The 26,010-nt window shown below is 40.7% G+C and overlaps 1 protein-coding gene across 5 annotated transcripts; it reads left to right on the top strand.

Annotated features, from left to right (window-relative positions):
- Positions 45-25,929, top strand: LOC8057057. Of its 5 annotated transcripts, none has more exons than XM_021450924.1 (28): positions 49-201; positions 765-846; positions 1,238-1,431; positions 1,539-3,479; positions 4,592-4,667; positions 5,442-5,564; positions 6,903-6,973; positions 7,079-7,179; positions 7,251-7,703; positions 7,772-7,957; positions 8,055-8,342; positions 8,712-9,344; positions 9,886-10,279; positions 10,362-10,504; positions 13,186-13,356; positions 14,376-14,573; positions 15,191-15,751; positions 15,850-15,909; positions 15,998-16,317; positions 16,425-16,857; positions 16,991-17,458; positions 19,017-19,133; positions 19,557-19,678; positions 19,761-20,511; positions 23,647-23,901; positions 23,994-24,176; positions 24,257-24,595; positions 24,809-25,929. In XM_021450924.1, the coding sequence occupies exons 3-28, from the start codon at positions 1,269-1,271 to the stop codon at positions 25,559-25,561; spliced, it is 9,303 nt and encodes a 3,100-aa protein (XP_021306599.1). In that variant the 5' UTR covers positions 49-201; positions 765-846; positions 1,238-1,268; the 3' UTR covers positions 25,562-25,929. The 5 variants fall into 5 exon arrangements, with proteins under 5 accessions (XP_002463640.2, XP_021306599.1, XP_021306602.1 ...); XM_021450927.1 differs by having other exon boundaries at positions 9,886-10,273; XM_021450926.1 differs by having other exon boundaries at positions 7,254-7,703.

Raw genomic sequence — 26,010 nt, forward strand, 5'->3', positions numbered from 1 at the left:
AGGTAAAATTCCAGTCACCTCACGTGATGGCACGTGCCCACACTGGCATGGGGTTCCCACACCGAAGCCACCAGAGAAACGAGAAGAACAGAAGAAGCGGAGGCGAGAGGACAACTGCCGCACGGAGACACAGACGCGGACGGCGGACAGACCGAGTGATTGGTCACCTCCGCGGTCGCCCACTCCCGGTCCGGCTTCACGGTGAGCACTGGCCGCACTCCCCTTCTTCCCCCCGTCGCCGCCCTCTCCCCTCTTCCCCCGTGGCGCATCGCGATCCCATGGGCTGCTGCGCGCCAGCTCGTTGCAGTGTGGGACTTAATTCGTTTCGGGGGGTTTTGGTCGGTGCTGGATCCGAGTCCTGATTCCTGAAGCTTTGCGATTCGCCGCTGGGTCTGCGCTCATTTGATGGGCACGCCCGTTTCTTCGCTAATCGTGCGCGTGCGCGGGGTTTGGAAATTTGGTTGGTTCCTGTGGAGTTTGGATAGTTCGAGATGGGATTAAGCTTATCTCGAGTAGCATGCATGTGTTCGCAGCGCGCTTGCTCCTTTTTAGGTCCAAATTTTTGCTGAACTGGGTTTCAAACGAGGAGTTCATCTGTCTAATTGTGGGTCTCAATTAGGTAACTGTTATTGATGGCAGACCCTTTCATCTGCCCATTGCGTACCTGTTAGTTCGATTAAGTAATTTCTAGGTTCACTAAGTAGTTTTGGCTGGGTATCATACATAGACTTTGTTTTGTAGCTGTATACTAACTTGTGTGCCAGTGTTTTGGTTGGCAGCCTCCTGCTCAGCATGCTCATAGGCTAAACGATCTTCACATCCCATTAGGCTTTCGCTTGAAAATAGGTATGAGTTGGAACACTGTCCTGTTACTGTGAGTACAAATGTTGGATTGTTGGTATTCTTTAATGCTCCCTTTTGGCTATGTCTGTTGTCGTCAAGCTAATCATGTACTGCATTTTGTCATATTTTATTGCATTATTATTAGCAGTCATCATTTGTGTTTTCTATTTAAATGCCTACTTAGTTCATAATTTGTAGTTTTTCCAAGATTTTTTTAAATAAGAGAACAAGCTTACCTTATTGAGCTTCTTTGTGTGTCCATCATTTTAAAGCATTTGTTTGGACTTTGGTTTCTATGTATTTAATAATGAGCCACATTCCTTTTCTATATGACCTCTCCATGTTCTGTTCAGCTGTTGTCTAATTCCTTTTATTTTTCTGGTTTCTTTTCAAGCAATGTTACATTTTACCATCATCAGCAGTTGATGAGCATACGAACGATGTCCACATCTCGTCAGATAGATGATGGACCTGCCGTACTACAGTTATGCAGATGGACGGTGTCACAACCCCATCTCAAACTATCAAAATTTCGAGAGGCTTTTATATCTCCAACGAGGCGTCTTTTTGGACTGCTGTCAGAGCATGGTAAGGCTTTATCGCTATCCATTGTTCTCCATTGATCATGTTGGAGCCTTTGTCATTGGTGTACTGGTAATTTTGTTCTTATTTTCTACCATGGTTTTACAATCCAGGGGATCTTGTCCTGGCAACTGCTGAGGTCAACCCATCACAAGTTGAGTCACATAGAGCTCTCTCGGATACCTGTACTCAGGCAGCCTTCAAAACACTTTCTACTATTCCAAGAGTGAAATCTTTGGCATGGGGATACTGTTCTGATGCTTTTGATGACTCAAGTTTTAATGAAATTCTTGTGGTATCTAGTGATGCTTCTATCACAGTCCATGCATTCTGCCGTTCTCGCCAAAGCACACTAGCAGTTAATTCCACGTCTGATGCTAAAGAGTTGCATGGGGAGTGGAAAGAGTGGCACCCTACTGAATGTGCAGTGTTGGAGGATGGTGAGTCAGGTCCAAAAAACTGGTTTTGTTCTTTCCTGACTACAATCAATTCGTCTGTTTCTAATGGAAAATACCAAGCAAGATTTCCAGTGAAATCTTTATTACCTAATTCAGCAGAAGTGGTATCCTTTAGCATATATGACATTACTCTGTCTTTCATGAAGTTTTGGTATAGAAAATGTTCTCTGAAGACTATGACGGAAACTGACAGTGAATCACCACGAACTTTCCTTAGTTCTTTACCTGTGGCTGAAGCATCATGCAGTTGTCAGTGGGAGTGTCTAAAAGTTCTGTCTAGCTCTTCAGGTTATTTGATCGGCTTAGTTTTGACTCCTAACGAATCAGTAAGTTGTGAGGCCCATCCATCCAACGCGGAGTGTATTTTGGTTGCTGTTCTGGAGCTAAACCACTGGGGTATACAGTGGAACTTTGTAGCAGACCTTCAGGATGCATGTGATGGTATTAGGCCAAGTTCAAAATGGGTTGATTTTCAGTTATCAGATGTGTTTCTTGCCTGCCTTAATACAGCAGGTTTTGTTGCCATTTGGAACGTGAAAACTGGTGGTCTTGCGACATCATTCAGTGTTCTTCAACAGTGCAGAACAGACCTGGATATGCCTCTGAGGAGCTCTATGCCCATTGCGACAAATTTGGATGGGGGAAATATCCCTGTTGAGAACTTTGTTGGCAGAATGTTTAAGCGGTTAGTTTTGGCATCACATTCTTATCTTCTTGCTGTTGTAGATGAGGTTGGAGTAGTGTATGTGTTCTATGCGGATGACATCTTAAACTTCAGAGCTAATGTGCATGAAAACTTTGATCTGCCTGTTGTGAATCATTTTGCTGATTGTTTTTCCACCTGGGAAGCTGCTGGTCATGAGATAGGAAGTCTATCATTTTGTACTAATCAGTCCATACGAGGGTCACTTAATCTAGCCAAATTGGTTCCTGAGTTCTCTGGGAAAACTGATGTTACTGTCAGGCCTAGAAAAAGAAGAAAGTATAGATGCAATGAAAATGAAGTGGACAGCTGGCCAAGTGGCTTTGTCACTACAGGGCAGATGAAAGTTGGGGTAGCTTATCCTCGCACAAATACCTCTAGTTTCTTAAGGAGGGTAATTCTTCCTCCATGCAGATCACAGCAGGATGTAATTAGCCTGTCTCCACTTGGACTAACTAGGATTTTTAAAGGTTCTATTGCAGATGGAAATGAGCATGTCAAAATTTTTCATTCCGAGTTGCTTATGTATTCATCTTTTCTTGGCAAAGGAGATATTGATGTTGATTTTATGGACAAAATGCTTCCATTTCAGAAGGATTCTGCTTTTGTTGGAGATTCTTTTGTTTGCTCCTGCCAGGGGTATCTGTATTTAATTACCCAGTATGGTCTTTCTGTGGTCCTTCCTCCGGTTTCTGTATCGTCCTTTTCATCTCATGGTGACACCATCAAATTTTGGCAACCGGGTCCTGCTACTGGTAGTACATGCAATGCTCTGAACTTATTATCTGTTGACAGATCTGAAACAAGCTGGAAAACCTGGCAAATAGAAGTTCTGGATAGAGCGTTGTTGTATGAAGGGCCTGCACTAGCAGACAGGCTCTGTTGGGAGAATGGTATGTTCTCTTTCAGTTGCCTATATCTTTTGTTTTCGTATTTGTGTGGCATCTTGTTACATGGATGGGTCCCATTGTAGTATTTTAGTTGCCTTTCGTATCCTGTGGTCCTGTCTTCACTTCATTGGACATTTTTACTAATGGACTTCTTCATAAGGTTATTTCTAATTTGATTGTATCTAATTAACATAATTTATGAAGGAACCATGCCATGATACTCAATTTCCCTCGAAAGTATCTCTCGTGGATTTCACATTTTGTGGGCTTGGTTTAGTTATTAGATTAGATAAATGTACTATATGCTACTGAATAACTCTTGAATCCACAATATAACCATAGCTATGGAGTTATTCAGTGGCATATTGCGATGATAATTTTAGCATTTTTTCTTCCAAATTAGAATAAGAGCTGCCCATCGTCAATATTAATAAGGTATGAAGGGAAAACAAAATGTACATGATACAACGCCAAACTCTTGGTGTGATCCTCCAGGGAGAAAATGCAAAACTAAACAAAACCCTCTATGGGCTTAGCTACCAGGACACCCAGATAGTATTTACTTGAATGCAGTGAATATCTGTGAAGGTATTAATTTTGACATGCATACATTGTAAGATTTTGCATCTGGATGATACTAGTCATACTTGGTGACCGCTATTCAGCATTTGCTTGAATCATTTAGTGTTTCAGATGGTAGATCCCGACCACTAATGAATATTTGTTTTAAAAGATCCTATGCTTTTTATTGTTCTGGAGAAATATCCAACAGGCAAGGATGTTCTTCCCAATGTCTTTACTACTACTCCCTCCGTCTCCATTCCAAATTGTAAGTTGTTTTGGCTTTTCTATGTACCTAGACATAGCATATATCTATGTGCATAGCAAAAGCTATGTACCTAGAAAAGCCAAAACAACTTGCAATTTTTTTGACGGAACTGGAGGGGCCGGGGAACAACTTGCAATTTGGACTGAGGGAGTACTATTTGTCGGTGATGTGGTTATGCAGGTTCCAGGATCTAATTTAAGTGGATGATACAATGACACTAATAAATCTGTGACAAACATAGTTCTTAGAACATCATGTGCCCTAACTTGGTTTATTGCATTGGCAGGATGGGATTTGAAATTCTCTAGGTTACGCTGGCTGCAATTGGCCCTTCATTACTCAATGATTGGTGATCTAGAGCAGTAAGACCCTGTATTTTCTTTTTTCCCTGGCACTTTCTTTTTCATTTGTTCATGATTTGCTTTTAACATTATATATGCACCACCCCCAGGTCCTATTTCTTATCTGTTTTTGGACTATTTCCACAGTTTATTCTTTTGGTGCGTCTTGATAAGTGTGTTGAACTATAACTACATGTTGGAGTCCGAATATTGGATTTTTGGAGTATATTTTATATTGTGCAAATTATTTCCATGGTCAAATGAATTTGTACATGATGAACCTTTTCAATCTGCTTATCTATTGATAAGCTTGTGGTATTCCAGAAACAGAGTTAATTTTTTATCTTACTTTTAATTTCTGATCATTAGAGGTTTGTCCTCTATAGTTTATACTGCCACGTGCCATCTATTTGGTGATTACTAAAGAGTTAAATGCACGAGCAGCCCCTGAATTTGTCAAGGGATGCCACTTAGGTCCACGAACTTTGAAAACATATTTTTGGGTCCCTGAACTTATTAAGTGGTGCACCACACATCCCTGAACTTGTAAAATGGTGCAAAACAGGTTCATTTCTGGACCATATTGACTCCTGCGGTAAGCCACTTAACAAGTTTAGGGAGGGACCTAGAAATGTATTTTTAAAGTTAGTGGACCTAAGTGGCACCCCTTGACAAGTTCAGGGTCTGCTCATGCATTTAACTACATTTTTCTATTTTAAGTAACCAAGTATTATTTAAATTTGCATTAATACTATCTTCTGTGTGCATGGATACCTAACACTATTGGCTTGCTAGGTCACTGAATTTGCTCGCGGAGGTCAATCTTGCGGAAGAAGGTGTCTTGCAACTGCTATTGGCATCTATTCATCGGTTATCTAGTAGGACTGGAAGTGATAGTGAAGCTGCGGTGTCATCCAAGTATGTTTTGTTCCCTGATAAGATCTTTGTCTTGTCATGGTAATAGGCTATATTAATAAGTTAGGTTTGTCTTTTGAAATACAATTGGCTCGTGGAAACATGTCGTCCATTTCTGCATTTATCTGTTAAATAGTAATAACGCGGTAGGTTAGCCTGGGTCAGAAGGATCATAATGTGGATTACTGTTATAAGATTATTATTTGATATTCTTTCACAACTTAAACAACATCAATCGTTCACTACAGCTATATTAATTTTATCCACTTCCAAAGATATATAAAATTGTTGAATTCGTTTTTTCATAATTGTCACATGCTATTTCAGCAAGGAAAAGGAGTATCATGAAGTCCACACTTGGTACAATTATGGGCACTTTACAACAGATTAGAGAAATGCGTAGCAAAAATTCAGCAACAGAACTTGCTTGCATGTATTTTTGTTTTCATCACGAATGAACTAATGAAGATAAAACTTTACTTCTCTCTAACCAGCGCTTAATCTGTGAGGTCTGAAAATAGTGGTGCATTGTAGAAAGTTGGTAGCAGGCTGAGTCATGGAGGAATGCCTAATGGAAGCTGAATGCATGTGTATGTGCAGAACACCTGTACAACTGTTGCAACCTTCTTGTGTGTGTGTGTATGGGTTGGCCCGGGGGGGGGGGGGGGGGGTTGCTTGTGTTGAACCTATGATGGGGCTACACCATTTAAGCCACTCTGTATGGGTCATGGAACTTTACAGATACTACTAATACTTCAAATATAAGCCATTACTATTTATGATATTTCGAAATATCATTTGTACAGAATGGGTTCACAATGATGTTATACTTCATACTTCTACTATGATATTTCGAAATATCATTTGTACAGAATGGGTTCACAATGATGTTATACTTCGTACTTCTACTAGCAATATAAGTGTAACATAAGCTTGTTTTGACAACTACTGCCAGTTCGCAATGCTTTTTAGGATGCCATTTGTTGATTTAGCCTGCAAAACAAAAACCTGTGCTAATAGGGTGCAACAGATCCAACAACATAATGCCTTATATCCTCAAAAAGCTGCAGTGCAGTACATCGATACATCCGTCCCTCAAATTTGGTGGAATGACTCCATTCCCCTTCCTCTAGCTTGTGGGGAAATGAGCTGATGGGCCAACTCATTCCATTCCACAAACCAATGTACTATCCCATTCCTCAAACCAAACACCCCCTTAGGAATACATGCTATAAGAGGCATGATTTGTGTTCTTTGTCCTAGTTTCCTTGTGTTAATGTAGTCTGCTATGTGTCACACTTTTAGCTTCATGTAATTTGTAAGCTTACAGTGTGAAAACAGGTTAATGGTTTTAGCTGTCCGCTTTGCAACAAGAATGATAAAATGTTATGGGCTACAAAAGCAAAACACAGGTAATTTCCGTTTTTTATTGTTCTATTTTCAGGTAATTCCGTTTTATTGTACTATTTTCTTTGTTATATGTGAGGTTTATTCTCTTTGTGCCTCTGTCATGCCAGATAATAATTCAGTGAAGCTTCATGAAATGGCTCTCCTTTTGATGGTAATAAGAAGTATCCAGAGCCGAATCTCTGCAAAGAATCAGAATTCTGTTCGGACGGTAAAGTGACGAAACTGTTGCTTATTGGTTTATAGTTGTCTTCATTGCTTAATACTGTGCTTATACTGCAGCAGGGAGATGATAAGAAAACAGAAGTATTTCAGAATGATTCTTTGCTTCCAGTTGTTGTATTGGATGGTGTTTCATCAGGGCCATCAGGTGGTTTAGATGCTTATGACAGGCAAGAGTCAGCTCCTGTGTTGGTTCCTGATAGCAACAGCATGTTAGCTCTAACACCAGTTGAGTCATCTCTTAGTGACATTGATACGAATAAAGGGACTACTCAAGTTGGAAGACAAATTATTCAAGGAAATATCAAGGAGATGATTAACAGATGGGAAATGAATAACTTTGACTTGAAAACTGTAGTCAGAGAAGCACTGCAGTCCGGTCGCCTACCTTTGGCAGTTCTTCAGTTGCAGCTTTTGCGCCAGAGGGAATTTGTCTCCAATGATGATTCAGAAGATGCTTTCTCTGAAGTTCATGAAATTGGAAGATCCATTGTGTATGATATGTTGATGAAGGTAATTTAGTACACTTAGTCTAGTAAAGTATTTGTGTTCCTGTTGTTTCTGACAATTGTACTTTGCAGGGTGAAACTGGATTGGCTGTAGCAACACTAGAAAGGCTAGGAGATGATGTAGAGTCAGACCTAAGACAACTTATGCAAGGTACTGTCAGGAGGTCACTAAGGCTACAAATTGCTGACGAGATGAAGAAGCGTGGGTACATAAGACCAAATGAGTGGAAGATGCTAGAAACTATAATACTAATTGAGGTTGATTGTACACATGCTTTAGCTCATTTATTTACAAATTCTAACACTTCAATTTAGCTTAATGCTGATCAACATTTTTTTTCCCTCTGTGGAAAAGCGGCTCTACCCGAGCAGCAGCTTCTGGGACACATATTTTTGCAGGGAAAATGTCATTCGTGATGCTGCAAAAATTGTTACACTGCCAGGAGAAGATAAACCTGTATTGGCTCTACATATTCGCAACCACCCCATTATTGAATGTGGTGATGTTGATGGAGCAGTGCTTGGTTCTTGGGTGAACATTAATGATTACACTAAGGAGTTCTCTGGTAGCAACATTTCTGATGGTTATTGGGCCTGTGCTGCTGTATGGTCGGATGGGTGGGATCAGAGAACTGTGGACCGTGTAAGTCATGATTGTCGTTTTAACATACTGATAGGGTACTTGCACCTTGTTTCTGATAAGAACCATGTGTTGTAGCTCATGTAAGAAATTCGTGGAAAAAATATTGTTGCATGAGCTGTACAAACTTCCATAAAAAGTGAGAAAAATTAAGAGTTCTTGTTACCAATTGATTTCTGCATATTTTGACCCATTGCAGGGGCATTTGATACCACATACGATCTACTGTTACAAATACCAGAATTTTTCTCTTGGTTTCGTTATTTTTCCATGGGAATGTGCCTTGGGGTGTGATTTATTTTTTATGATGCTTTTGTTATGGTTATAGCACGCCAAATTCTGGATTCATGATTCTTATTATATGTTCTGTAGATATTGCTGGACCAGCCTTATCATATACATGGTCATATCCCATGGGAATCTCAGTTTGAATATTTTGTTGCTCATAATGATGCGGGGAATGTCTGCAAACTCCTAGACATGATTCCCAATAGCATACTTTCAGAAGGGATTATTAGAGTAAATGTGGACAGTTTACAAGCCGCTGCCAACACTCTTTCTGATTTAACACTCCCTGATTACAGCATGTACATATGTGACTCAGAAGAGCTTGAACCAGTCTGTATGGAGATACCACATGTTAAAGTATTTAGATCTTTGTGCAATCAGGAATCGACGTTATATATTCGAATGGTAATGCAGCAGGAATTGGCAAAGAAACACATCTTTATGAAAGAGTACTGGCAAAGTACTACTGAAATTATACCTTTGCTTGCTCGTGCTGGCATACTTATAAAGGTTGGTTCAAAGGATGAATGTTCTACGACATCTTTTGCTTCAGAGATGCCAGTTGATGCCCATCAACAGGGTCGTGAAGGTGCACTGCAAAAGTTAATTATACGTTTCTGTGTGCAATATAACTTGCCATATCTACTGGACCTCTATCTAGACATCTGTAATTTGGCTCCTGAAAAGGATTGTATCCGTTTGCTCAAAGAAACTGCAGTAAGTTCTGGTGCAATTCTAGTTTATAATACTTGCTATCCAACATTGTTGTTTGTATTCAGCTCTCTGACCTCTAGCAGTGCAGAGCTGACAGTAACCAGCTGGTTGCCAGGCAAACTAGATTTTTTATTTTTTAATAATAATAAAAAGATTAGGCACTAGGTAGTTAGTTAGGTGTGTTCTATAGCCTTGAGTAGTCGTGGTCATCTTTTTTTTGTGTGGTGTGAATGTGTATTCTATCAAACCTTTTCTTATTAATGATGGCGTGCGACTCTTCTGCATGTTCAAAAAAGAAAAAAAGAACATGGACTATAAATTTGCTATAACATGGTTGGAGTTTATATGTTATGAGGACCAAGTTATGACTGTTGTAGCCCCTTCAATCTACATGTAAACACTCTGTTTTAAAATATCCTTTGGAAAAGTATAAGAAGCTTAAGTTTACTGTAACCACCAGAGATCGATTTGTTCAACATGTTCCTGTTTAGTACTATACATGTAATTTTGTTTGATTTGGTTGTTATGTTGCGGATATTTTCAGGGTGATTGCAAGTGGGCACAATGGTTACTCTTCTCCAGGATCAAAGGTTACGAGTATGAGGCATCATTCTCTAATGCCCGTTGGAATTTGTCAAAGAAAATGGTCAGTAATAGTAGTCTTACTGCTGTTGAGATAGATGAAATGTTGTATACAGTAGATGATATGGCTGAACGAGTTGGTGAAATGTCTGCACTAGCTACCTTGATGTATGCTTCAGCACCAATTCAGAAATCCATATGTACTGGAAGTGTGAACAGAAGTGGTTCGTCTTCCCAGTGCACATTGGAGAACCTGGCTCCTTGTCTTCAGCAATTTCCAACGCTATGGAAAACCCTTTTTTCTTCTTGTTTTGGCCAAGATGAATATGGGTGTTTAAACTACTCTGCTGGTAATGGTAATCAACCAAAAACCTCATACACTATATTCAGATTGTTGAAATTTCCTTATGCTAAGAAAAGAAATGTGTTTTTTTTCAGTGTTTGGAAAAAGATCAATTTCAGAGTACTTGAGATGGCGCTACAGTATTTTTTCCTCTGCTGGAGGAGACACTTCGTTGTTGCAAATGCTTCCATGTTGGGTCCCAAAGTCTATTCGAAGATTAATTCAATTATTTGAACAGGTTTTTCTTTTCTTTGGAAGGCACATTTCATTTAACAGAGTATAATTGGGTACTGATGTGTTTTGTTCTATATCCGTCAGCCCAAATATTGTTCTGCTTAATGTGCATCAGTTAAATTTGGGTTTTCAATGCATAAATCTAGACTTTGGGATGCTGAATTATTATGTGTGTAAGCGAATCTGTAGCTACACTTTTTAGAAATATAAGTACTAAGTAGTGAAGTTATAACAGAGTAACAGTCTATAAGTAGTCACAAGACTTCTTTAGGGACAGACTCCTAATTTTCTTCAGGCCTACACCAACTTACTTGGTACAAAAAAACTTTCTTGCTGTTCCTAATTATTTCTGAGAACTGAGCTATAGCTTAGTTGGTAGAGCCCTGAGGTCACAGGCTGCCCTCCTGGTCTAAACTCGGTGCTCGCAGGTTGTGTGAGTACCTCCATAAAGGATTCGGTACTTCCCTTTCTTAACACAAAGCCAGATCGTTATGCTTCTAGATTACCATGTGGATTTGGGGGAGAATTAGGAGAGAGGGAGGGGGTGGCTGCTTGAGGATGTCTGGCTCCCTAGGGCTGAGGGTACGGTTGGGAGTGGCAGCCAGGAGGCCTACACCCAAGCCAGTGGCAGAAGAGATGGGCTATGCCCTTGATTAGTGGTGTAGCTAGGAATTTGCACCTTGGTATTCATTGTAAAAAATTTGTGCAGTGCAAATGCAATGTATATAGGATCACAAGACCATGAGAATGAACTGCTGTAGGGTTGTCTTTTTGTCTTTCTTAACCAGTGATCCAGTTTCTTTGTAGGGGGGGGGGGGGGTCGGGTCTATGTATGACTCTCTTTTCCTTCTATTAATACAATGATACACAGCTCTTCTTTGTGTTCGAGAAAAAAACAAGACCATAAGAATAACCAAAAGTGCGGCAATGACCATAAATCCATAGTAGTAACCAAAGTACAATACGTTGACAACTTGCATAATAGAAATGTCTCTACTAGTGGTTAGGACTTGAAAGATTACAAAATAAGAAAGGAAATTACAATAACATAAAAAAGGCTTGAGTTTGGGATTTTCTTCAAACACATGGAGTGCAATGTGCATACCTTGCCTTGCCTGTGCGGCCATCGGCATTGCCTGCTTTCCCTTATCCTAGACTTGCAAAATGACTAACTGATGCAGTTCCACTGCTCACCAGTCACCATGACACCACCTCATTGTCTGGCCTTCCTGCTCCTCGACAGCGGCCAGTGCCATATCACGTCAGCCCGCGCGCAGGCACAAGTGTTTGAGCTTCCGACGCTGAACCGCCTGCCACCTGCCGCCTGCTACCTGCCGCCTGCCACCATTTGCTGTTGTCGCAGTGTCTCATGTGGTGTATTAGGTTAAGTTGAGGAATGGGTAATGGATAACTCTGGAGGACTGGAACAGTGGAATGTACGACTTTGGTCTGTTAGCCTCTTGGGCTGATGAGTTGCCGAGTTGAGCTGATAATTTTTGGATTGATGTGGAGAAACACGTGGGCTAATGGATAGGAATAGTTACATGAATACAGGTGCATATAAGATTTTTTTACAAAAATCATTGGTTCTTCTCCCACGTGGTTAAGCTTCCTAATTTTCTTCTGGGCAATGGCCTATTAGCATATTCCAAAGTACCTTGGTGGAATATAGATAAAAACACACCATGTTTTTTCTTCTCCAATCTTGATTTTGCTTTATATGGGATCGTCCAAAGTCCTCACCAAAGTCCTCCAAGAACGGAAATGATTTTATTCCTGATTTCCTTATGACATTTGACAAAAATCAACCATATTGAGACATATTCTAAGCTGTATAGTAAGAAAGTGTTGGTAAATGCCTAAATGGTAAAATACATTTTTTTTTCTTGAACACACAGGAGAGCTGCATATCTTTAGTAGAGAGAAAAAAGGTAAATAATCCCGTACAAAGCAACCTTTTTACCTCACCTAGCACCGAGGAGATAAGAGCAGGTTGCAGCACTGGGTTCTTACCCCATTTTCTCTTAATATAATGATACACAGCTCTCCTGAATGTCCCATAAAGCAACTCTAGCTGAAACCCTCAAACCATGAGAGTTCTTGAGTCATTAGAAAATACTCTTGCTTCATGTAGTATATCTAGAGCTCTGCACAAGTTCATGCAAATTTTTCCTCTTCAAATGTTGAAATTATGGATTTTAATTGTGAAGGTTGTTTAGGCAAAAAGAGGATACTCCAGCTAACTCTTAAATGTATAACCTAATTGTTCACTAATTCTGACATGTGGTGTGATGTGGTTATTTGGTTATGTAATTTGTTGTAAATGTTGTCACGGTGGCTATGTAACCATGTTTTGAAGGATAGTTGGGACAAGCCTGACAACACAATATATCCCCCTTCCATTATGTGCAATCAAATGCATTCTATTGGCCTATTAGAGGTCCTAAACTCTTAATGTAATTCAGTTGTAAAAATTATTGGCTAACTATGAAGGAAACCATATTAGTGTTTGAATTTCCAGGCTAACTTCACTTCTTTTTCTTTCTTTTTCCTTGAATGTGCAGGAGAATTACTTCACTTCTAGTTTTTTCTTAATTTGTATATGTGCACATGTTTATTGTCCAGTTGTATTTGTAGCAGGGATAATCCTTCACACTTTTCTTCTTCACCATAATCTATTGTCAGGGCCCTTTTGGAATGCAACTTCTATCGGATGTCCCATCATCTGAAGAGTTATTCACTCACAATGTCACCGATTATATATACAATTCCACTGGATATACTGAAGCCAATGCACTGTCCTTAGAAGCATCGATCCAAAAAAGTGTTGAAGAAGAATTGTATTCTTCCCTTGAGGTACATTAATCTTGCTCATCTTGGAAACTTTTTTTTCTTTGTTTTTGTATCTTACGTCAGCTTCTTTACATGCTGTACTGTTCTCTGTTAAAAGTCGAATACTTAGCTCTAGATCATCTTGGATATATGCTAATATGTGTACTAGGACAACAATGGATAATGCAAAACTGTATTAGAGTTAAGGCCATGAAGCTCGTCCAAATGTCTTGGCTTCTAGATGCCTTGTACATATGTCATAAATTCATAAGCCTGCCTACAGTGCATGAGCATAAGCTTAAGGGGCTCTCGTGTTCTTACCCCCATTTTGAATTCTAATTGTGATTTTGCACTCATTTATTTAACATTACAATTTTGCCCCTGCCACTTCTCAAAACGAAGGCAGAGTTTAACCTGCTTTGTTTAGAGGAGTTAACGGTGTCAGTTCAGCTACAAAAGACTACTTTTCCCATGTGAACTTGCCCCTAGGTTTTTGAGTACTCTGTGAATTTAACCTCTATTTTGGCATCAAATATTTAGAAAAAAATTTGAAAGAATTTTTACATAATAAAATTGCAAATATTTCAAATCTAAGCAAAGTTCAACAAGTTGTACATGGTTAATCAACCATCGGCGAAAGCCGGGAGGGTGAGGTCAGGGTAGTATTGGCTTTTTTTTTGCACTTATTCTTTTTATTTAATTCATTTATTCGTCCTTCGGTTAACATAGTCTAGAGTCAGGGCGAATGATGGCTTCAGATTCAGGATTTAAAAAACAAGGGTAAAATCGCAAAGTTGAAAAGATGAGGGTAATATCATAATTGACCTTCAAAGTAGGGTGAGAAACACCAATCTCCCTAATCTTAAACTCCTGTCACCTAACCTCTTCATGAAGCTAATAAATCCTACAAGCTCATGCCCTTGACTTCTCCCTGACTTTTGTTCTGCTATTGTATTGTGACCTTATTGTTTCCACACACACACAAAAAAAAGTATTGTGACCTTCCTGTCTAAACTAGCATTTGTCATTATTCCCCTCTTCAGGAGAAAGATGTGAGAGTGGAACACCATTTGCACCGTGGTCGAGCCCTAGCTGCTTTCAGGCATCTTATTGCTAAGAGGGCTTCACAGTTGAAATCAGCTAGTGCACGTCAAGTGATATCCACACAGTCTAATGTTCAAGCAGATGTACAATTGATGCTTGCTCCTCTAAGTCAAGCTGAACGATCAATTCTTATATCGGTATGTCCATTCTCCTGAATTGATTTTATACCCAATGACTGTCCATGCTGTCAGTATCCATCAAGTTTCTGCATTGCATCTGAAGCATTACTGAAATACTGAGTTCCGCTTTACAGATAAGCATAGTCATACAAATTTGTCCATAGAATATATTGTCCATTTTGCGACTTATTAGGTGGCAGTATCCCAGTTATTTTCCTGGAAATGATGACATGTTTTAGTTCCACTTCTGAATTTGGCACAATATGGAGAACCATAGCACTCATAATCATACTAACTTCATAAAATTTTGTACATTTTTTAATTTAGTAGTACACTTTTCATTTCTCCACTTACTCTAAATAAATTGTGTTGCATTGGGCAATGTTTCTTCAAATGTTTTGAATTTCGATTATTCATATAATAGTAAATATGTGATGAACTGAGTAAAAGTGATACTAATATTTATCCATTTTATTCCCTTATACAATATTGTCATAATATTTACGAATATATTGCCTGTTGGGTAGTATTCGCAATGTCTGAAGCATCATAAATTTATATGAAGGTGGCAGGCTGATGCTTTGGCTCTTTATGTGTGTGTCACTTTCTTACCATTTTTCTCTTCTCCAAAACAGGTGGCTCCACTAGCTATTACAAACTTTGAGGACTCGACTCTAGTTGCTTCTTGTATATTCTTGTTGGAACTTTGTGGCCTCTGTGCCAACATGCTTCGTTTAGATATTGCTGCACTACGACGCATCTCTTCCTACTACAAGTCAGTTCAAGAAAATAAACATGCTGATCTATCTTCACTAAGTGCCCCAGAGCTCCATGTGCAGTCTCATGGAGCTGGCATAGCTCCTGCTCTAGCTCGAGCACTAGCTGAAGATTATGTCCAATCTGATCATCTGCATGTTTTGGAGCAGACTCAAACTTCGATGGCTCCCAAGAAGGAACAGCCACAACATCCTCTTATTGCTATTCTGCAGCACCTTGAAAAAGCAAGTTTGCCATCATTGGAGGAAAATAAAACTTGTGGATTTTGGCTTTTGACTGGTGTTGGTAATGCGTCTCTTTACAGATCGCAACAGAATGAAGCAAGTCAACACTGGAATTTGGTTACTGAATTCTGTCGGGCACACCATCTCCCACTAAGTACAAAATATCTTGCTTTACTGGCCAATGACAATGATTGGGTATTAATTTTTTTCTTCTCTTGGTTGCTATGTTTTTCTTTTTTTTTAATTATTATTTAGATAAGTTCCCACACTGATTGTAATTGTGCTTTTGGCAGGTTGGCTTTTTAACAGAAGCTCAGATAGCTGGATTTCCTATTGAAGTTGTTATTGAAGTGGTAAATTTTATATCTTTGTACCACATAACTTTAGTTGCAAATACCACACACTAATTTATTGCTGTTGGTGTTTTTGTTCACTGTTCAGGCAGCCAAAGAGATCAGGGATTCAAGATTGAGGACTCACATACTGACTGTTCTGAAAAATATGATGTCAGTTAGAAGGAAAGCATCTGGTAATATACCTTCAGGAAGCAGTTATTCGTCTTTATCTGCTGTTGATGGCAATAATCCCATGGAACTTTTCTGCATTCTTGGAGTCTGTGAAAAGCAAAAAAACCCTGGGGAGGCACTACTGATTAAAGCAAAACAAATGCAGTGGTCTTTGCTTGCCATGATTGCTTCATGCTTTCCAGATGTAACTCCTCTCTCATGCTTAAGTGTTTGGCTTGAGATTACGGCCGCAAGGTAATAACTTGAACATAGTATGATTTTTTCCTGCTAACAATTTCACATGCTTCATTGTTGTTCTACTGTGTAATTTTGTTGCCTTCGTGTTTGTTGCTCATCTTAAGGGAGATGTCCTCGATCAAGGTGGATGATGTTTCTTCGAAAATAGCAAAGAATGTTGGATCTGCTGTTGAGGCCACAAATAAATTGCCAAGTTCTGGCAGAAATGTTGAATTTCGTTACAACAGGAAGAATCCAAAGCGAAGGCGGTTCCTGGAAGCCTCACAGGAAAAGCTCACAATATGTTCCTCACTAGATAGCACATGTGGGCCAGACTCTGCTTCAACTTCCAATTCTACCTATATTGATGATCATCAGGAAAGAGGAAGGCCAATCTCTGGAGAAACCATAATGTCTGTTGATATTGATGAAAGGCTTGCATCTTTATCAAACATGGTAGCAGTGCTTTGTGAACAACAACTGTTTCTACCATTACTTAGAGCTTTTGAAATGTTTTTGCCTTCCTGCTCGCTTCTTTCCTTCATCCGTTCTCTCCAGGTTAGTAGTAATAGTTTATTTAGTTTGTAATTTTTTTTCTCGAACATGCAGGAGAACTGAGTGTCAATGCATCATGATTTAATTTGCAAGTAATATTCAACTAATTTGAGCATTTCTGTGTTACCCTTGAAAGGCATTTTCTCAAATGCGTCTGTCCGAGGCTTCTGCACATTTGGCATCGTTTTCAGCAAGAATAAGAGATGAAGCCTCTCATACTCAACTAAACTCTTCCAAAGAAGTGTCAGTTATAGCAGAATGGGTGGCCGTTACAGCTGTAAAAGCTGCAGATGCTGTCCTCTCAACCTGTCCATCAATTTATGAGAAGAGGTGTTTACTGCAGCTTCTTTCAGAAGTGGATTTTGCTGATGGTGGCACTTCGTCATCTAACTTTAGCCGAAGATATTGGAAGATTAATTTGTCTGAACCTTCTTTGTGTAAAGATGGTGATATCTACAACTGGAATGATTTGATGGATGATGCTTCTCTTTTGACATCATTAGAAAAGGACGGTCAATGGGAGCAAGCTCGAACTTGGGCAAGACAACTGGAGTCAAGTGGCATAGCTTGGGAGTCTACTCTTGACCATGTCACTGAATCACAGGTATGTGGCTTCCCCCTTAATTTCTGTATAGTCCATCTATATCTATACAAATGAATTATGAGTTTCAACTTGTACACGTGATCACTTTTTTGACACATCTTGTCTTGCCATATATGAATTTAATTGTTATCACTAGTGTTTGAATTTACACAGCTTCTTTAGTACCATTCGTCAATGACATGCAGCTTAGTACCATCTCCAAACCATTGCACATGTTTGCTGCCTGAGATAAATTGTACTACTTGTGTTTAACAAAATTGGATTTTTTATTTTATGATTTTTCTGTGATTTATTATGAATTTTCAAAGATTCAGTGGAAATAAATAAAAAAGAAAAAGTCAAAACCACCCTCTAAAACCACTCGATGGGGTTATTTGACCGGTTTTGAAAGTTCAGGGGGTAGAATATCCGGTTTTATAGTTTGGAGGATGAAGTATTCCACCTTAGATAGTTTGGGGGGTTATGTAGACTTTTTCCTTTGGTCTATGCCAAACTATCTTAAATTTGACTATGTTTACAGAAAATAGTATCAACATTTATGACTCCAAATAGGTATATATGAACATATGTTCCATGATTAATTTAATGATACTTTTTTGGCATCATAAATATCACTACTTTTTTGTATACATTTGGTCAAACTTAAGATGGTTTGATTTAGGGCAAAGCTATTGCATTTTTTTCGGGATGGAGTGGCCCATGCAACATCATAATTGCTCTTCATGCCATAAATTAGTCCAATGTGTAAATTTTCTAATAACATTCCCAGATTGAACGTAAAGGTCCATCACAATGATTACCATTCCACTGACCTCCCCTGCTGCATGCTCGCCCAATGTTCGCATCACACAAATTCTGCTTCCTCGATGCTATGGCCATCCACTGGAAGCACTGTTGCCACCCTTGCTGGCAATTTGTGAAACATAAGTTTGTTGGATATATATAGAAATTCTAAATATTTTTTTAGCGTAAAATACAGCAGGGGAAACACTAAGTACTTGGGGAAGCATCATGTAAACAAGAGTACATTGGTGCACATATTTACAAACCAAATCTCATCGCATGGATGCAATCTGAATGGCCTGAATGAGCAGGAAATCCCCTCGTCTATCTTTATGCAGATTTAGGCTCAATTAAGGTGAACACATTACACATCATGAAGGTTCAGATTCAGTCTGATGGATGAGATTAGTTTGTGTGTATGTGCACCTGATATTTGATAAACTATTTTATTTAACAAAAAATAGATATTCCATTTTTGTTTTTGTCTTGACATCAGTATTGCATTCACAATAATGGGAAAAAAAACAGAATCACAACCAACCATGATCACTATACTACATTGCCATTGGTGTACAGTAAGGATTTTACAATGAGTCAGGTCAATCATGTGCAGCTACGGAGTGATGTACCATCTGTATACCCCCGAAACCATCTTTTTAATCACTATGACCCGATTGTGGATTACATTACATAATTGGCATTCATCACTACATTTTGACATTCTCAGTATGGCCTTCTTATGTTATGCTGACATCCAGCTGTGGGACATGTGTAGGCAGAAGCCATGGTTGCTGAATGGAAGGAGTTTCTTTGGGATATCCCACAAGAACGTGCAGCCTTGTGGGGTCACTGCCAATCTCTCTTTATGAGATATTCTTTTCCTCCTTTGAAGGTATTCTTTTCGATAAGTAAAATGCACAGAAGTGCTGTACTCCCTCCATTTGAATGCAAGGTGTCCTAGTTCTATGCACATATATTAAGGAGGCATTAAGATGAGAGTAGCCTTCGTCTTTCTACCAAAGAAACAAACATGAAATGATCAATGCCATCTAGCTGCTGCATGTGTGGAGAAAATCTTGCTTGCATTATTTGTTAGACCACGTTTATTGCTGGCAGCTTTTCAGTTCCATTGAAAGCTAACCCATTAAAATAAGGGCATATTAGGAACACTCATAGATGCATGCTTGGAGAATGTAGTATGGCTTGTTAAAAAAACGGCCTCAGATCCTAAACGCCTTGTATTACGAAATGGAGTATTTGTTTTCCCTTATCCTTGTAAATCACTAAATTGTATGTTCATTCGTCGTACATGCAGGCTGGATTATTTTTCCTTAAGCATGCTGAAGCAGTAGGAAAAGAGATACCAGCACGAGAGCTTCATGAAATACTATTGCTCTCTCTTCAATGGCTAAGCGGAACTATGACTAAATCCCCTCCGTAAGCTTCATTTTTCCTTATTTATGTTCACATTGTGCTCAATCTTATCATCTCCTTGCCAATTAGCACTTCCCTTTTGCAGGGTCTATCCTCTTCATCTTCTGCGGGAAATTGAGACTAGGGTGTGGCTCCTGGCTGTTGAGTCAGAGAGTCAATCTAAGGCTGATGGTGAATTTGCCACTTATGCTGTTGCTCATAACATAGCTGTTGGAAACAGTAGCAGTATTATAGAACAGACTGCTGATGTCATCACAAAAATAGACAGTAATATGAGCTCGCCGCACATGAAAGTTACAGAAAGGAATGGCACACGGGACAGTTTATCAAGCCAACATGCGCAACTCTTTGAGTCTAACAGCGAAGCATCTTCAACAACAATAAATAACACGAGAGCAAAGCGAAGGGTGAAAACAAATTCACCACTTAGACGTGGGGGCAATGACAATACTGAAAGTAGAACTAATGAGCTGGATAACAGTTCTCATAGTTCAAAGATTGGAGAACAAGCTAGAAATTTACTTTCTGAAGAGGAATTTGCAAAAATGGAAGCATCTTTATCTGGCTGGGAACAAAATGTTAGGCCTGTAGATATGGAGAAGGCTGTGCTCTCCTTACTGGAATTTGGGCAAATAACTGCTGCTAAGCAACTCCAACAAAAGCTGTCTCCATCATATATTCCTGAGGAACTTGTCCTTGTTGATGTTGCTTTAAGAATTGCCAATAGCAGCAGTAGTGGAGAGATCAGTTTGTCATGCTTTGACACACAGGCTCTTTCGTTACTTCAGTCACTGGAAGTAGCAAATAGCTGCGATATGATCATTAGCCCATCACAGGTCTGATTATTTTATCTCATTCATTTTATGACATGATTCTGTTAGAAACTTGTGGGCACCTGGAAATTTCCATTTTTGCATGAGTAGTTACACCAAAATAATGGAGTTACTGCTTTTGCCACTTCTTCCAGGGTGGTGTGGGTTATTTCTGGGGTGTTGTTCAACAATTATCTAGATAGAACTATACCTGTTATACTCCATCCATCCTAATATATAAGGTGTAACCACTTTTTATTCGTCCTATAACACAAGGCGTGCTCTCTTTCTCTCCCATCTAGACGCGCGTGCATCCATGCAGTAGTACGAGAGAATTAAATACGTTCCTTGGTCTTTGGACCAGAGGATGGAAGGAGTAACATTGTACTATTGTAACATATCCTTGGAAAGTGAGAAAAGTGATTAAATGATACGTGTGTAAAGAAATATTTTCTCAAGTTTATGTGGCTTACAATGTGTCGCGGGGTCGAAACCGCTGCAAGCATTTGTCGTTCATCAGGTGTCGGAACATGTGTCTCCGGGTGCACTTAAGAACACAAGAATCACAGAGGGGACGCAACAGTTTATCCTGGTTTGGGCTATCGGGGCCATACGTCTAGCAGCTGATCATCCTTATACTCAAAAGCACCCAAAATCGGGGGTTTACAATAGAGTGTAAGAGAGAGGTTTGGCAGGGGATCGCTCGGTGCTGATCCTTGGCAGCCTTGCCGCCGGTGAGGTCTTCCCCTCGTTGGAGAGGAGGAAGACGATGGAAAGGGGGGGGGGGGGGGGGAGCTCTTGGTACTCCTCTCGGGGTGGCTTTGCTCTCGGTGCAGAGCTCGAGCTGTTTGGTGAGGACAGGAATGATCTGTTTGGAATCGTCCTACCCCCTCTAGGATCCGACCTCCCCTTATATATCGAGGTAGGTCGGGTACATGATGGTTTGGGGGAGTTTAGCCTATGGTCTACATGGGCCGGAGTACAGGAGCATCTTGCAGTGGCGTCGTGTGGACCTTGGCGTTGTCGTGGAGCCGAAGAAGCCTTGGGCGTCGTCTGGCTGCTCTGTTCAAGCTGTGTCGGCTTGGACCGGCCTCCACCAGGTACACCTTCTGGAGGCTTGGTGGCGAAGGCAGCCGGCTGGGCTAGCACGCGGCCTCGGAAACCCTCAAGCCCCTGAAGCCATCAGAGGAGTTTGTCTTGGCGAAGGCAACCGACCGTGCTGGCACGTGGCCTCGGAAACCCTCGAGCCCCTGAAGCCATCAGAGGAGTTTGTCTTCTTGCGTCAATCCCGTGCGTGACCTTGTCGGAGGAGTGGTTGACAGTGTCGTGCCTATTGAGCAGTGCCAAGGAGCCCTCAAGCCTTGGGGGCTCGAGGCGCCTGTCTTTGGCCCGAGCCTTAGCTAGCGCCGAAGGCTGGGAGGGGGCCAAGGATTGGGTCCAGGCTTCCATCGATCGGGAGCTTGAGGCTCGGGTGAGCCCCCGAGTCCCGAGCAGAGGCGGAGGGCGTGCTTGGGCTCGGCCCAATTCCTTAGCTGCAGTGGCGGAGCTCGTACCAAAACATGGGGGGGGGGGGGGGGACATTTTGCCTAATATAAATCAACATGTACAGAAATCTATATAAGTTATTTGGCCTAATCGATTTGGCTTCAAGAAATTGGAAAATCGGAAGCAAAGAACAACTTTTTAATCTTGAGTGTGCATGACTAGCAAACCAAATTATTGGAGAATAGCCAACAGGCTTGAATAGATTGATTAGAGTTTTACACAGGGGTTACAATATATAGAGGCCCAAGGGGCCAGTTTACATGAGCCACATAGGATGGCGCAAAGCAGAGTAATTAGCAGTAAAAGACACAGGGATTAAAGGGACACTAGCACAGGATACTAGAATACTCTAACACAAATCACCAATCAGGCACTGGGCATGGAGCAGACTGGGGATTTGAATCTGGGAGCAGAGCAACCGGAGACAAAGCTAGGCAGTGTTGACGAGTCGACAACATTGACGCACGCGGCTTCACACTTCGCTGCTCTGGAAGGCGGAGCGGACGACGACGCGACCAGCGTTGCTGGTAGATCTTGCAAGCTGTAACTTTTGGGTCTCCAGAGTCAAATTTTGCATGGGCCATTTACTGATTACTGAATCACTAAAAAAAATTCAGTGGCAGGGGGGGGGGGCATAGCCCACGTTGACCGACGTGTAGCTGGAGGGTGCGCGCGAGCGTACCCGATGGGTATAGCCCCCGGGCGATCCTGGAAGGGTCGGTTGGGGGATCTCTCGGTCGGGAACCTTTGATCCCGAGGCTTAACCTATGCTAGGATCTCGTCACAATGTTTTATGCACGACAACAAATTTACAATAATTCTATCCAAAGCATTCACATCACCTTACCTGTTAATTATTGGCTAGTGTCTATAGTTGTAAAGTTATTGATGTTATGTCAAGATGTTAGCATACAAAAAAATACATTTTGTTCTGTGATACAATAATTCTCTTCTACCTTAGGTTTGCATCCATTTTGGTGTATAAACTTGCATCCAATACATTTTGTGAAGTGTTGGTGCAACTCAGGTCCATTTGTATATTCTGTTACATCAAAGCTGCTTAGTACATCAAAGTAGTTCTGGCCGTATCATGAAAATGTACTTGGCTGTAAAGTGCTAGGTAGGTACTGGTTCTAATCAATCTGATATCAGGCAAAGCAACTTATTTGTGAAGTGTTAGGTAGCTACTGTTTCTAACCAATCTGATATCAGGCAAAGCAACTTCATTTATTACTTCTGTGAACTTATTGGTTAAACAAGCTTGTGAAGGCCCTTGTTTAGTTTGGTGGGAATTGGAAGGGATTAAATCCCCCTACAAGTCAAAGTCCCCCTCGTCCCCTCCAATCCCCTTGGGGAGGGGATTGACCAAACAAGGCCTTATCTGCTTGAGATTCGTGGATCATGATCATGACGCAATTATTCTTAGATCTGGGGTTGGTTATTGAATATTGATTACATGTTTGTTCCTTATTACCAATAGTGTGAGGTAGTGCTTCAAGTTGAATCTTTGATGCAAATGATATTGATTTTGTCCCTGCTCATCACTCCAGTATGTTAAAATGTTGTAAATAAGTGTTACTGTGATCCAGAAATAAGAATGATGTTTTATCTCAGGTTATGGAGATACTAGCTGTGAAATGTGGTGAGGGCCGTGGGCGAGCTCTTATTAGGAGAATAATAGCAGTTGTTCGAACTGCTAAATTGTTGGGACTCCCATTTTCTGAAGCATTTGAGAAACAGCCAATTGAACTTCTACAGTTGCTTTCCCTGAAAGCCCAGGATTCTTTTGATGAAGCGAAATTTCTGGTGGAGACACACATCATGCCTGCATCTAGCATTGCCAGAATTCTAGCAGATTCATTTCTAAAGGTATGTTCATTGCTCAGGTTTTAACAGCACACTTTTTGGGTATGTGACATTGCAGTGCTACTGCTATATTACATGATATGCTTTCAATCCAGGGGCTTTTAGCCGCGCACCGTGGAGGCTATTTGGATTCCCAAAAGGAAGAGGGTCCTGCACCTCTATTGTGGAGATCAAGTGACTTCTTAAAGTGGGCAAAACTATGTCCATCGGAATCAGAAATTGGCCATGCTTTGATGCGTTTGGTAATGACTGGACATGAAGTACCGCATGCTTGCGAGGTTGGTGTATCTTCTGATCCCTTGTTTTGCTTTTCAACATTTTTTCCCGCCTCTTAAGTTGTCTTGAAATGTCATTGCAGGTTGAACTCCTAATATTGTCACACCACTTCTACATGTCATCTTCTTGTCTTGATGGAGTGGATGTTCTGGTCACATTTGCAGCAAATAGAGTGGAGTCATATGTTTCAGAGGGGGATTTTTCTTGTTTAGCTCGCTTGATCACTGGAGTGAGCAATTTCCATTCCTTGAGCTTCATTCTTTCGATCCTTGTGGAGAATGGCCAATTGGAGTTGCTGCTTCAAAAGTATTCTGCCACTGACACAGCCACAGGGACACCTGCATCGGTTCGAGGATTTAGGATGGCTGTTATTACATCACTGAAACAGTTTAACCCGAATGATGATGACGCTCTCTCTATGGTCTCTCTTCCTCTATCCCCCACCTCTTGTTACTACTACAAATCTATTTACTATCTGACAACCCACAGTAGGTTCAAAAGTAGGTTTAACACATTGCCAAACAGAATTTAATCATTTATTAATCACAAAAGATCATCAGTACAGCCATTATCACTACGAATGTTAACCTTCTGTTTCCTTATACTCTATTATTTATGCTTGTGTTTAATGCAGGTATACAAGCACTTTGACATGAAGCATGAGGCTGCTTCTCTCCTTGAATTGCGTGCAGAGCAATACATGAACAGCTGGTTATCTCGATATGACAAGGAACGGCGAAATGATGAGCTTCTTGAGGCTATGCATCACCTTGTAGAGACGGCTGAGGTTCTTTCAACTATTGATGCTGGCCAAAGAACACATCGTGCTTGTGCCCGGGCTTCTCTTCTGTCACTTCAGATCCGAATACCTGATCTTATGTGGATTGGTCTTTCGGAGACCAATGCTCGGCGAATTTTTGTGGAACAATCTAGGTTCCAGGAAGCTCTTATTGTTGCTGAAGCATACAACATAAATCAACCTATAGAATGGGCTCCAGTCTTTTGGAATCAAATGCTAAAGCCGGATCTAATCGAGCAATTCGTGGCTGAGTTTGTATCAGTGCTGCCCCTTCAGCCACCAATGCTTCTCGAGCTTGCAAGGTTTTACAGGGCAGAGGTCGCAGCCAGGGGAGAGCAATCACACTTCTCTGTCTGGCTTTCACCTGGAGGCTTGCCTGCAGAGTGGGTGAAACATCTTGGCAGATCATTCAGGAGCCTGCTGCGTAGAACAAGGGACATGAGGCTGAGGCTGCAGTTGGCAACTCTGGCGACAGGCTTCATTGACGTTCTAGACATTTGCAATAGAGTTTTGGATAAAGTCCCGGACAATGCTGGCCCGCTGATCCTAAGGAAGGGCCATGGCGGGGCATACCTTCCTCTCATGTAAATATTTCCCTTTTCTTTTTTAGATGCATTGGGTTCAGAACTTTTTGGCAGTTAGGCTATCTTGAAAGGCACATGAATCTTGCAAGATTATATCAGTTTTCGTTGGTTCGGCATCTTGACAGAAGCTTGGCTGTAGTCTTCGACTTGGATTCTCATCGATGATGCCATGGAAGACTTTTCTGATTGTATGTACAGCAGTTTGAGGGAAGCCGGCATAGGTCGGATTTTTTTCAGCTTCATCCGGCAGGTGTTTTCTCACACATAATATACTGGATGCTTGTAATTTTTTTTACCGTGCCCAAATAATTAAATTTTGAGTCGGTTTGGTCAAGACTTTATTGTACGAAGATGCACCCCGTATTTTTGTTCCTTTTTTTTGTTTGTTTGTCTTGCAAGTGAAGCACTAGCTGCCTTGTCATTGTAGGTCACTGACGCGTCCAGTGTTCAGTC

Source organism: Sorghum bicolor, chromosome 1 (genome assembly GCF_000003195.3).
Source record: "Sorghum bicolor cultivar BTx623 chromosome 1, Sorghum_bicolor_NCBIv3, whole genome shotgun sequence".
In the NCBI taxonomy this organism is placed as follows: Eukaryota; Viridiplantae; Streptophyta; class Magnoliopsida; order Poales; family Poaceae; genus Sorghum; species Sorghum bicolor.